The sequence below is a fragment of the Delphinus delphis genome, chromosome 7, assembly GCF_949987515.2.
Source record: "Delphinus delphis chromosome 7, mDelDel1.2, whole genome shotgun sequence".
Classification (NCBI taxonomy): domain Eukaryota; kingdom Metazoa; phylum Chordata; class Mammalia; order Artiodactyla; family Delphinidae; genus Delphinus; species Delphinus delphis.
The window spans coordinates 103,453,920-103,467,453 of record NC_082689.1 but is presented as its reverse complement, the minus strand read 5'-3'; the positions used below and the strand labels follow the sequence as shown (position 1 = coordinate 103,467,453).

The 13,534-nt window shown below is 51.7% G+C and overlaps 1 protein-coding gene across 5 annotated transcripts in view; it reads right to left on the bottom strand.

The window, feature by feature from the left end:
- Positions 1-13,534, bottom strand: part of STEAP3 (STEAP3 metalloreductase) — a 47,974-nt gene that overhangs the window by 9,097 nt on the left and 25,343 nt on the right. For all 5 annotated transcript variants that reach the window (XM_060016935.1, XM_060016939.1, XM_060016937.1 and 2 more), the window contains 3 exons: positions 9,919-10,418; positions 7,455-7,982; positions 2,038-2,202 (listed from right to left, as the gene is read on the bottom strand). In XM_060016935.1, the coding sequence (XP_059872918.1) occupies positions 2,038-2,202; positions 7,455-7,982; positions 9,919-10,418 (1,193 nt within the window). The remainder of the gene's footprint in view (positions 1-2,037; positions 2,203-7,454; positions 7,983-9,918; positions 10,419-13,534) is intronic.

Genomic DNA, 13,534 nt, shown 5'->3' with positions numbered 1-13,534 from the left:
AACTCCATTTTACAAGAGCGTAAAGTGAGGCTCGGGGAGCGCACATGATCTGCTAATGGTTACAGAGCTGGGATGTGCCGGTTCCTCCTCTGTATCAGCACTCCAGGGAGATAGAGCATTTGTGGACAGAATGTGGGCATTTGATTTCCTCACGTAAACCCCTGTCTTTCTACCCATCTCTCGGCTTTCCTTGCAGCAGCATAGGACTTTCCTATTTGTATTTCGACTCTTCAGTATGTAAAGTAGAACAGCTGCTGAATCCCAGTCAGCTTTTGCTAACAAAACCAAATTCTCCGGCTTTCTCTGGCAGCTGGAGCTGGAGCTTGTAATCTACAGCTGCTTAAGGGAGCAACTTTCCGGTGAGGGGGGCGAACTGCAGTCTGTTTTAGTTGTGGATAAACTATGCACCCCAGCATACTCCAGGCAGGAACACGAAAATCCCAGATTTGGGTGTGCGACACGTGAGGATTAGTGGAAGATAAATAAAATTCTTTCTTCCCCCTTTTGCCAGCATGTGTCAGGCCTGAGCACACCTCCAGAGACCTTCCGAGATGAGCAGAGCCAGTGAGATTCAGAAACAGACACACTTAAAAAAAAACCCCAAAACCCACAACTCTGTTTGTTCTAGGGTACGCATGCATCCCCAATGAGGGATAATTAATTGGATTACATAAGAGCACTGCCCTGTTGGTGTCCCTCTTGGAATCCCGTCCTGTGTCCTTGCTGCACAGAGAAGATATGGGACAGATTTTTTGTTGACGTCGGGGGTGGGTGTGATATCTGTTCCCTGCCCTGATACCATATGGATGGCAGAACCATTAGTCAGCACCCATCAATGGAGGGGATGAGTTAATCCGCCAGCACCTGGGGGCTGAGCACGTGCTCTGTGTGGAGAACAGTGGGAGATGCCAAAGGAATGTAAAAAACGTCCCTGCCCCAGTGGTCCTTATAATTAAAGCGTGGCTATACCTGTCTCGTTCCCTCTTGCATCCCAGGTCTAGCATGACGCTGGGCATGCAGTATGTGTTCAATAAACACTGAGTGAATAAATGCATAAAGAACCTTTGCCACTAGTAGCATCTTCCAAAGTGTGTTCTGTGGAGTGTAGACAGTGAAAGAAAAATGGGGGTGGGGGGGAGGACGCCAATACCGAAATAAGTCTGCTTAACAAGGTTTGCTTGCTGTAGACAGTACTTGATGTGCCAAAGTGCATTGTGACTCGCTGAGCGGGAAGCAAATCTTTTCCCAGATTTATTTTATTTATTTATTTATTTATTTTTTGCGGTACGCGGGCCTCTCACTGCTGCGGCCTCTCCCGTTGCGGAGCACAGGCTCCGGACGCGCAGGCTCAGCGGCCATGGCTCACGGGCCCAGCCGCTCCGCGGCATGTGGGATCTTCCCAGACCAGGGCACGAACCCGTGTCCCCTGCATCGGCAGGCGGACTCCCAACCACTGCGCCACCAGGGAAGCCCTCCCAGATTTATTTGACTCTATGTGTCCTTTTTAATATGAATGGTGTCCTTTGGGAAATGCTGTATTTTATTTCCTATAAACTGAAGGTCCTAATCTCACCTCCCATCCACCCTGCATGAATCCAGAGGTTAAAGGAAACAACAGGGCCGGGTTCAGCGGAGGGTGCTGGCTGGGCAGTTCGGCTCATCCAAGGGCTCACTGACTGCCCAGACAGATCAGCGACACGTCCAGGGACTACGTATTATGGGATTTGTTTGGGAAGCCCAAGAATTGTAGATACTGAGAATGTGTAGTCCAGGGTTCAGCATTCTGCTGTCTGAATTTTACACATGCCTAAATCTGGCATCTCCCGGTGTCACGAGGATGAGCTCGTCCCAGGCAGCCCCTTTACCAGGAGACGTGGGTGAGCCTGCCAGGCGTGGGGAGGCCCGGGCACCTGACTGGGCGGTTCTGTTGCACAGATTACGAAAGCCCAGGTGGCGCGTGGGTGGGAAGGTGCTTGCACGGGAGAGGCAGGGCCAGGGCCACGCCGAGGCTCACCAGCAGAGACAGAACTACTTTACCTGAACAAAGCTGAACTCCCTCCAGTTGAGTGAGTTTGCGATGGATGGCAGTGAGGTGACAGCCAGCAGGGACAGCGTGCCGAAGGCGAGCACTCCCAGGGACAGGTAGATCTCCATCCGCCAGACTTCCTCCTCGATCCAGAGGTGACTTTTATTGGTCAAGACCTGGTGTGGATGGAAAGGAAACCATGAACACTGTGGCCAAGGTCGATGCCCTGGGATTTGGGCGAGCAAGGAATTTAGGACGGGAAAAACGCAGTAACGACCAACGTTCCCAATTTCCACTCCGTGTAACGTGTGTCTGCCTCTGGTTTAAGCGCTTCTCAGGTATCAGCTCACCTGAGCCTTACAGCAACCCCGTGAGGCAGAGGTCACTGTTGTCCCCATTTTCCAGATGAGGGAAATGAGGCACAGAGACCCAGTAACCTTTCCACGGTCACACACAGCTTAGGAGATGGCAGAGCTGAGATCAGGACCCAGGCAGCTGGCTCGGAAGACAAGGCTCCTCCCTCCCCACGGCTTTCACAAATCTATCTGGGGCCAGTCGACCAGAACAGTCACAAGCCAAGAGTAAGGAGCCAGAGAATTTGACAAGACATAAAGAACCTTCAAATATGACCATCTCACAAGGTTTTCTGGTGCCCAAATCCCCAGCAGGAAGGAGGCGCTCTCTTAACTCAGAATCCCTTCCGCCAGACAGGCTGCTGCCTCTGCTACCTTCAGCCTGTCTCACCCTGGATCCTTGGTCCCCCAAGCTGCCCCTGTCACTGGCTCATATTCCAGACACACATACACCAAACCCCTCAACATTTCCTAACGAGCCCCCAGCTCCCATCTTCCCACCCAGCTCCCCATTTCTGTCTGAGGAATGTAGCTTTGAGTCAACCACTGCCAGGCAACAGAGGCCGACAGCCATTCGCCAAGCAGGCCCATAAGCACTTACGAAGCACCCAGCACACAGTAGGTGCTTCATAAGCACCTACTGTGTGCCAGGCCCTGGGCTGCAGAGAGCAAAGATACCTGCCCTCCCAGAGTTCTGGAATCCCCCAGTGAGCCCCAGGCACGCACCAATGGGGGAGTCCCTGCAGGCCCAGAGGTTTCCACCCCCTCCCTCTCCACTCAGAGACCCCTTGCACCTCAGCCCCACCTTTCCCCCTCAGCCTGGCCAACGCTCACTCGTACCGTGCACACGAGGAAGAGCTTTTATCAAGATCCTTCTGTCAGAACCATCATTTCCGAACTAGACCACATTGCAGAGTTCCTGGACGTCAAGATGTTTTCTGAGAAACACCAGGAAACGCTGCTGCTTCAATTCTACCCACACAACAAGGAACAGCATTTCCATTAGGATACGTGACTAGGCTTTAGTAGGGAGGTCTCTGCTTTGCAAAACAGAGTGACTCATACAGGTTTTTGAGAAACTATGTCAGCAGGAAAAAAATAACCCAAGTGCAGTTAGAAGGTAAAATATTAAAAATGAATCTAGTGGTCTGAGCAAAAATGGTTGAAAGGCTTATGAGAGAACGTTGAAAGGAACTGAGAAAATGCCATCCACTGGGTACTTTTCCTGCAATTTGAGAGAAACGAGGCCTCTGTTCTATTTCAGGGCAGGCTGGCTCTCACTGGTGCCTTTAAGCTACAAAAGGACCAGGAGTCTCACCCTGACCATGAGTCCTGTGAGACTCTGGGCAGCTCCATCTCTGGGCCTCCGCTTCTCCACTGACAGAGCTGGAAGAGGTCACGTCTAAAATCCTGTGATTTTGCTGTGTGCCAAGCGAATGTCAGCACTAACGAGAAAGGCGGGGCCGACGGTACCCTGCAGGGGGCAGGGGGGTCTCCCACGTAACTGAGCCCAGAGAAGGCTAACTCGTACCTTCCCTGCACTAACGACGGCCGCTCAGTGGGTCATCCCCGAGTTGTAAGTTGTTTGTCCTTCAAATATACTTCATTAGTCGCTCCCTTCTGCATTTTGGTAAGATCAGGAAGTTAATGTCCCAAGTCAGAGCTTGGACGATTACACACACCACATCTGCTTGCAAAATGTCTTGTCTTTTCCTCTAATATTTCCACTCAGCCGCGACACTGGGAAGGGGTGGGAGGAGGTACTTGCATAAGCGTCTGGCTCCCGACCACCTTCGGTAGCCTGTGGGAGTCTCACCCCACTGAATGAACTACAGTGCTGTTCTCAGGGCTCCCCAGCGACCGGCGTCACAGACGGCAAACTGGGACGTGGGTGAAACAGCTCCCCACTCCCCTACTGATGCTCTCATGTTCAGAGCTAATCAAGCCGGCTGCCTCAAGCACGACCAGGACAGCGCTCGTCAACAAGAGATGGAACGCTGCCATCCCCGTTTGGGGTTTCCTTTCCCTGTAGGTTGCAAGCTCGAAGCTGAAGGGCCCAAGGGCAGGAGGCTCAGATGTGAGATTTAGACGGTTCTCTCCGACAGCCTGGACTAGATTTGGGGTGACAGGGCGGAGAACACAGTGTGTGGGTAAAACACTTTCTTTGATCCTTATTTGATTTCGGATTTTGATCTTGACATGCGTTCTAAGGCACCATTGATGTACTTTTTGGCCGCCCACCCCTCTTCTGGGCTGCTCTGCTCTGTTAATCCCTCCCCCCCATTTCCACGCCCCTCCCTGACAAGCCGCATCAGCCCTGGCTCTGCCCTCCAGAACTCTGCAGAACAAGGTTCAGCCCCTTTGCCTGACAGGCCTTGCTGTGTGTCTCTGATCCCGTCCTGTGGGAGCGATGGTTGCCTGGCAACCTCCACGGGGGCCTGCAGCCTTACAGGGCTTTGGAACTCAGGGAAAATTACCTCACACGGGCCTCAATGTGCCCTGGTATTTGCATCACGGCAAAACGATATTAACGTAATATCAAGGAGAGCCTTGACAGGGTGGAGAATTTGGAGAATGGCAGTCAGAGGGTGGGCACGGGGAGGAGAGGGCAGGAGTTTTGCCTTGTGCTCTAGTGGGGAGGGGGCGTTACCTTCTTCCCCATCCACTGCCTGAAACACCCCCCACCTCCTGGGCAGCAAACATTGCTCCACTCTCCGAGGAGCCACGCAGAGCTTCCTGCCCAGCAGGCTGACTCTTCTTAGGAGTAAGAAAATATCATGAAAGAGCATCAAAAAACATTAGCACTGGGTGAGACCTCCATCTACACCAGGGCCCTGAGGACCAAAGAGGGGTTGTGACTTGCTTATTAAGGTCAAGCTCTTTGTTCCAGTCAGTGATGCTGGAGGACAAGAGTCTAGGGCTCTGGCCTGCAGGCCTCCACGCCACCCCACGCCAGCTGAGGTGAGGGACGAGACTGTCTGATTTCATCCCGTGGCCTCAGGGCCCGGTAGAGTAGAACTCAGAGAATGAATGAGTTCCGGGATCATTCATTCAACTGTTAATTTGGACTTGTTTTCCCCGTAGAAAGCAGTACGGGCATGAACACGGATTTGGAGGAGATTGGCTGGACCTGGATCCCAGCTCAGCCACTTACTGGCTGAGTGACTTTGACCAAGTTACTTAACCTCTCTGTGCCTCAGTTTTATCATTTGTAAAATAAGGTAGTACAGCACCTGCCTTATAGGGATAAGAGTTCAATGAATTCACACTGGGTATGTAAAGCTCTTAGATGGTACCTGGAACACACTAAGCGCTTTTTAAGCGTTAGTGACTATTATTTTTTCCCTTCCTCTCTCATTTCCAGCAGGTGTCTTGCTGCTTTGCCTGAAGTCTGGGGTTCCTCCTTTCTCTTATGAAAGCCCAAGCCTACAGATGGAATGGTGCCAGGTGTCCGTGGGCAGGGAATGACGAGGGCATTTGAGGAGCTGCCAGCAAGGAAGCAGGAACTAGAGTGAACAGGGACTGAGGTCTGTGATTCCCAGGAAGTGGCCCAGCCTTGCCTCCTGGCTCTGCTCTGGGAAGTGGTCAGGCCTCCGAGGGGATGGCCGCATGGTGGGGGCACCTGGGGAGGGCCCAGCCTCAGTAAGATCCCTGCTTCCCAAGCAAGAACAAAACGGCAGCTGGAACCAGGGGTAGAAGAGAAGTGTCTCATTGGGCGGCTGAGTGTCCTGGAGTGGGTAGGACCCTCGCACCAGGCCAGAGGCTGAGGGCTAGAGGTGGAATTAGCAGGTCGGGGAAAATAAAGGCAGGGTTGCTTGCAGACCTGAGCTTGGGACTCAGAATCAGGCCCCGTGAGCTTGTGAACCCGGAGGAAGCATCCGGGGGGACTATTTCTGTGGGTACAGGTGCCAGCGGCTGCTGCCTGCGATACCACCTGGCTTGACCCGAAGGCCCTCCATTCCCAGGAATCCCGCTGGCAAAAGAGCACCCTACGGCTTTCCTAAATGAATAATTACTGTGCCCTTCCACCCCCTCAAAATACACATGCTGGGCTTCCCTGGTGGCGCAGCGGTTGAGAGTCCGCCTGCCGATGCAGGGGACGCAGGTTCGTGCCCCGGTCCGGGAAGATCCCACATGCCGCGGAGCGGCTGGGCCCGTGAGCCATGGCCGCTGAGCCTGCGCGTCCGGAGCCTGTGCTCCGCAACGGGAGAGGCCACAACAGTGAGAGGCCCGCGTACCGCAAAAAAACCAAAAAACCCACATGCTCCTGCAGCCTTTCCCGTCTCAGGGGATGGCAACTCCATCCCTCCAGGTGCTCAGGCTGAAAACCCAGAGTCGTCCTCCACCACCTCATGAACCCCATGTCTATTACAGCAGTTCTGTGTACCCTGGCTTCAGAATACGCCTTCAACACCTTCTTGTCTCTCTGCTGCTCCCAGCCCACTCCAAGCCTCCGTGGCCTCTCATCTGGGTTCCCGCACTGCCTCCTAACTGGTTTCCCAGCATGTGCGTTTGATCTTTGATTGTCTGTTCTCCATCTGGCAGCAGAGTGAGCCAGTTAAAACCCCAGACGGCGCATCACTCCTCTACTCAAAACCTTTGCTCGGCTTCGAGTCTAAGGCCCAAGCCCTTCCTCAGCCTTTAAGGCTTCTCTGGTGTGGCTTCCGCCTCCCAGGCCCCGCCCACCACCCCGTCCCCTGGCTCCACCAAGAGGGCCTCCTTGCCGATCCTCAAAGGTGCCAGACAGCTCCTGTCCTCCTGTCCTTCCGACCTGGGCTCACATGTCCCCCGCTCAGCCAGGCCTCCCTCACCACCCTTTAATACTGCACCCCCCACCCCCCGCTTGATCTTCCTCCTTAGCACTTCGCTACCTTCTACATACCCTCTGTAACTCACAGCTGCACTTAAGTCTCCCTGGCTTGGGGGCAGAGCGCTTTTCACGTTCTGTTCGCTGATACGCCAAACCTCGGACAGCAGGATGTGGGCGTGATCCAGTCCGGGCAGGATCGGCAGGTGACAACTGGCGGGCTGCACCCACGGGCGCCCCCACCCCGGCGCTGTGATTGGCACCGTACCTGCTTGACGGCCTGGTTGACCAGCTCGTAGCGGTGGGAGCGGCGCAGCGGCAGGCAGAAGCTGTAGAGCGCGTGCAGGGCGGCGCAGAAGAAGCTGAGCAGCCCCATCTGCTTGCGGTGCTGCAGCCAGTGGTCCAGCCAGTCGGGGAAGCGGCGGTACTTGGTGCCGCGGCGCAGCTGCAGGGCCGCCGCCACCACGCCGGGCAGGTACACCAGCGACAGCAGCACATAGGCCACGCAGGGCAGCGTTGTGTTGACCACGGACACGGGCAGCTGGTAGAACTTGTTCTTGCCCTCCTGCAGGTAGGGCTGCAGCACATCCCGGATGAAGTTGTAGGTGTAGAAGAAGACGAAGAGCCCCAGGGCCAGGAGAGCAGGCACCTTCCAGCCTGGGAGGAGGCGCAGGGGCATGGCCTCCACCTCCCGGGCCGAGGCCAGGGACCCCATGTCCACGGGGGTGAAGCCCATGGCCTGCGCCAGCTCCAAGACGGCGCGTTTGGCTTCTGGCTGGTCACTGCAGATGGGCACCTGCGGGGAGGAAGGTGGGGGGGGGTCAGGTGGGGTCCCCGGAGGGTTGAGCGGGGCCTCGGAGAGCATCTTGGCCAAGCTCCTCACGGAGCAGCTGAGGAAACTGAGGCCCAGCGATCTGCCAGGTAAGGGTACGGCTGGAGCACAAGGAGGCCCTGAATCCCGGCCCGGGGCCTTTCCTCGGCTCCCTGTGGGCTCCTAGTCTCTGGCCCAGCAATGCCCGCTTCTCGAGGAAAACAGCCAATGCTCACCCAACAGTGAGCATCTCGCCCAGTTCACTGCCATCAGCATCCACAAGCAAAACGCCCATCTGGCGGCCCCCAGGGGCCCTTGGAGTAGGTGCCTCAAAGGACTGCGGCCTGCCCTGGGGGTCGTTCAGCACCTGGGCTTTGCATATGGCCCAGAAAGTGCAGCTGTGGCTGCAGCTCCGTCCCTCAGTCCAGAAGTGTCCCCTCTGACCATGTCCTCTGGCCCCTCACAGCCCTCAGCCACCACACAAGGCCTTCCACAAGCCAGCCCCAGCCTCGTAGCCCACTGCTCCCCTCCACGCGCCCCAACGCAGGCCCACGGGTGTCCTCTGACCCCTGAACACTCCACGGGTCTTCCTGACACCGCTGTGGTCAGGCGGTCTACCAACACTGACTCCGCACCCGCTATGTGCCAGGTGTTACACATGTGAACCCTCCGCCTCGTCACAAGCCTGCAAGTAGGTCCTATTGTCCCCATGTGGGAACATCGTTTGGGAACACTGTTCCCCACCTCTGTGCCTCTGTGGGTTGTCCCCTCAGCTTGGAATGCCCTTCATGTTCCCTGTGCCTGACAACTTAAGGTAGGGCAAAGGCCAAGGCTGATCTCAAAGTCTTCCCCAGCCAGCCTCTAGCTCTGCTCCCTCCCAGGCCCTGCTACCCTACACTCCCCCACTGTTCTTGCCTGTCCAAATGTAGGAGTCCCAAGATGCAGGCTGCATGGAGGGCCCTCCAGTCACGGGTGGCTGGGTACCTGTGGGCTCCCCACAGCCTGGCATGGAGCTGGGCAGACAAGGCATCTGAGCTGGACTCATTGGTGGAAGTTCTCAAACACATGTGGAGCCTAGCATGCTTCCCTGAGGCAAGTACAGGTTGCCTCTTGGCATTAAAAACCACCTTGTCGGGCCTCCCTGGTGGCGCAGTGGTTGGGAGTCCGCCTGCCGATGCAGGGGACACGGGTTCGTGCCCCGGTCCGGGAAGATCCCACATGCCGCGGAGCGGCTGGGCCCGTGAGCCATGGCCGCTGAGCCTGCGCGTCTGGAGCCTGAGCTCCGCAACAGGAGAGGCCACAGCAGTGAGAGGCCCACGTACCGCAAAAAAACCCCCACAAAAATACAAACAAAAAGACCACCTTGTCTTGGTTAGAGCTCCTCCTGCCAACAACAGTATGCAGCAATGGCTGTTCTCTGGAGCCATTTTCCGCCCTCAGAAAAACCTGCTGTTGACTATGCTGAGAAATCCACACAGTTTTTGGAAGCCCCTGGAATAAATGAGATAAAGTTTGGGACATGCCTGCTTCCTTAGGACCTGGCACATGAGTGTGTTACCTTCGTCTTTCTAAGTCCAATCCTAAAAGCAAAATCTCTCCTCTTCTTGACTCCAAATAGTAAAAAGAAAGCCATCAACCTTTTCCTCCCTGTCTTCTTGGAAATCAAATTACCATAGAAGAAAGAACATGATTTCAGGTTCCTAGGAACTGGGTTCAAATCCCAGCTCACCAAGCTGTGAGACCTAGTGTAAGTTCATTAACATCTCTGAGCCTCAGTTTCCTGCTCTGTAAAATGGAACTTTGCAGGGCTGTGAGATGAGCTGAGATAATGTACATAAAGAGCCTGGTACACCAAGGGCCCTCAATGGAACTTAGCCATTTACATTTATTGTTATGTGACTGGCATTCCTCCAGCACCTACCTGCCTGTTTCCATCCCTTGGGCCAGCCTGCAGGGTCCAGGCAGAGATGACATTGAAGGCCTTGACCACTGTGCAGGTGGGGAAGAGGGAGGCCAGGTACTCAGCATTGGACTCATGGTGCCGAAGGTGCTCCTGCTGTGTGGGGTTGCTCACGTCCACCAGGATCTTGCCGGCCAGCTGGTCACTGAGACCACATAGTGTGGAGTAGTGTTCCCGGAACATAGCCACGAAGATGACCTCTGGGGACCCCACTGCCTCCTCCTGGAGAGTCACTTGTGCTGCTGAGGGGAACAACCCAGCCGTGCGTTTGGGGTTGCGGCTCCCCACCACCACGCTGAAGCCGGAGCCCACCAGGCGTGTGGCCAGGGAGCGGGCAAAGTCCCCGCTGCCCAGGATGCCCACTTTGGGAACCTCCCTGGGGGCCTCGGCAAGGCTGCCGTCACTGTCCACCAGGTGGCGGCTGATGAGTGGCTTGTCCATCTCTCCTGATGTTCTGGTGGCTAGAAGAGAAAACAGGAACTTGATCAGTGGAGGGCTTCTGGACTGCCCCTCCTACCAGCTCCCTCTCTTGTCCGCTGGAGCTGCACGGGGGTCCAACATTCACCCAACAGGGCTTTATGAGTATTAACATGTGCGAGCACGGGGGCACAAGCTGAACAAGACCCAGCCCCTTCCTGAGGAGGACACGGCCTCCAGAAAAGGAGAGGAAAGGACCTCTGCCCTCCACACTCCGTCCTTTGTCCTGAGTTATTTCCTTGGTACAAATCTGCAAGCGTGAGAGTGCTGAGAAAGAAGGGTATGGAATTTCTGTGATCGATGCTATGCAGGGCCATACATCTTCTCAAAAGGCTTATGTGATGGCCGGTGTTACTACCCAGGAGTGACCCAACCTCAGCATCACTGGGTTTATCCGATTACCAGGAAGGGTAGACATGTTCCTGTGCTTGTTTACATTTTGCATTTTGGGATGGTGTCTCTGATGCTCTTCTTTAAGTAGATGACGAGCAGCTTAAAGGCAGGGACCTCATCTTATTTGACTTTGGATCTCACCATTTGTCCCAAGGCCTGGCACAGAGCTAGTGTTCAATGTTTGCTGAATGAATGAACACTGAAATCCTACTGTCTGAGGGTGGGATTGGAGTGGGACATGACAGTGAATGGGACCCTAAGATTGGGTGGGTGCCCTGGGAGCTCCTTTACTAAGTCTGAGATATGAGGGGACATGGAGGAAACCCTGGACTTGGGCCACGAATTTATAGTAAACTTGGGTGGGAAAATTATTTGTTTTAATGGTCACCAACTTCTAACTGAAAGTTGCTATTTTCTTCAAGTATGAATGTGAGCAGCAACACAGTAGTATTAGCCTACCTGTGAGTTTGTCACCAGTAATGACCAATGTCACATCACAAATTTAATTGTGAAAGAACTCTACAAATACAATTTAAACTCATCATTATTTCAAAATTATGGTACGTGCAACACTTAAATACAGAAAGCAAATATTAACATATCTGAAGGGAAAATAGACAACTTTATAAATAACAGTAGGGGACTTCCCTACCCCACTTTCAACCATGGATGGATCAGACAAAAAAAAAATCAGTATGGGAACATTGAACTTGAACTGTACTTTAGACCAAATGAACCTAACAGACATATAGAGAACGTTCTATCCAATAGCAGCACAATACACTTTCTCCTCATGTGTCACAGAATATTCTCCAGGACAGAGCATATGTTAGGTCATAAAACACATCTTAACAATTTTAAAAAGACTGAAATCATATCAGGTATATTTTCTGACCACAATAGTATGAAACTAGAAATCAATAACAGGAGGAAAATTAGATAATTCACAAATATGTGGAAATTAGTACACTCCTGAACAACGAATGAGCCAAAGAAGAAATCAAAAGGGAAATAAAAAAAAACTATCTGAAACAAGCAAAAATTGAAGTACAACATACCAAAAAGTATGGGATGAAGCAAAAGCAGCTCTAAAAGGAAAGTTTATAGCTTAATGGCAAAATGAAGAAAAAAGAAAGATCTCAAACAACTTAACTTTACACCTCAAGGAACTAGGAAAAGAACAACAAACTAAGTCCAAAGATAACAGAAGGAAGGATATAACAAAGATCAGAGTGGAAACAATTGCAATAAAGGCTAGAAACACAAGAGAAAAACAAAAATCAATAAAACTAAGACCTGGTTTTTTGAAAAGGTAACACTGACAAACCTTTAGCTAGATTCACAAAGAAAAAAAAAGACTCAAATAAGATAAAAAAAGAGAGACATTACAACGGATAACACAGAAATACAAAAGATCATGAGACTATTATGAACAATTATATGACAACAAACTGGACAACCCAGAAGAAATGGATAAATTCCTAAAAACATACCATCTACCAAGATTGACTCATGAAGAAATAAAAAATCTGAACAGGCCAGTAATGAGTAAGGAGATTGAATCAGTGATGTAAAACACTCCCCCAACAAAGAAAGGCCTAGGACTGGGGGGCTTCACTGGTGAATTCTTCCAAACATTTCATGAAGAGTTAATGCTAATCCTTCTCCCACTCTTTCATAAAACTGAAGAGGAGGGAACACTTCCAAGCTCATTTTATGAGGCCATCATTACTCTGATATCAAAGACAGATAAGGACACTACATGAAAAGCAAATTACAGGTCAATATCCCTGATGAACATAGATGCAAAAATCCTCAATGAAACACTAGCAAACTGAATTCAACAGCACATTAAAAGGATCCTACACCATGATCAAAGTGGGATTTATCTCTGAGATGCAAGGATGGTTCAACATAAGCAAACCATTAAATGTGAAACACCACATTAACAGAAGAGGGACGAAAATGATATGATCATCTCAATAGATGCAGAAAAAAACATTTACCAGAATTGAACATACTTTCATGATAAAAACTCTCAACAAATTAGACACAAAACTAGGAATGTACTTCAGTATAATAAAGGCCATATATGACAAGCTCACACCTAACATCACACTCAATGATGAGCAGCTGAAAGCTTTTTCCTCTAAGATCAGGAACAACACAAGGGTGCCCACTCTTGCCGCTTCTATTCAACATATACTGGAAGTCCTAGCTTGAGCAATCAGACAAGAAAAAGAACAAAGGCATCCAAATTGGTAAGGAAGAAATAAAATTATCTTTGTTTGCAGTTGATGTGATCTTATATATAGAGAACTCTAAAGACTCCACCAAAAAACTGTTACAACTAAGAAATTAATCCAGTAAAGCTGCAGGATACAAAATCAACATACAGGGCTTCCCTGGTGGAACACTGGTTAAAGAATCTGCCTGCCAATGCAGGGGACACGGCTTCGAGCCCTGGTCCAGGAAGATCCCACGTGCCGCAGAGCACCAAAGCCCATGCACCACAACTACTGAGCCTGCGAGCCACAACTACTGAAGCCCTCATGCCTAGAGCCCGTGCTCCGCAACAAGAGAAGAATCAACATACAAAAGTCGGCTGTGTTTCTATATGCCAACAATTAACTATCTGAAAAAGAAATTAATACAACAATCCCATTTACAATACCACCAAAAAGAATAAAATACTTAGGAATAAATT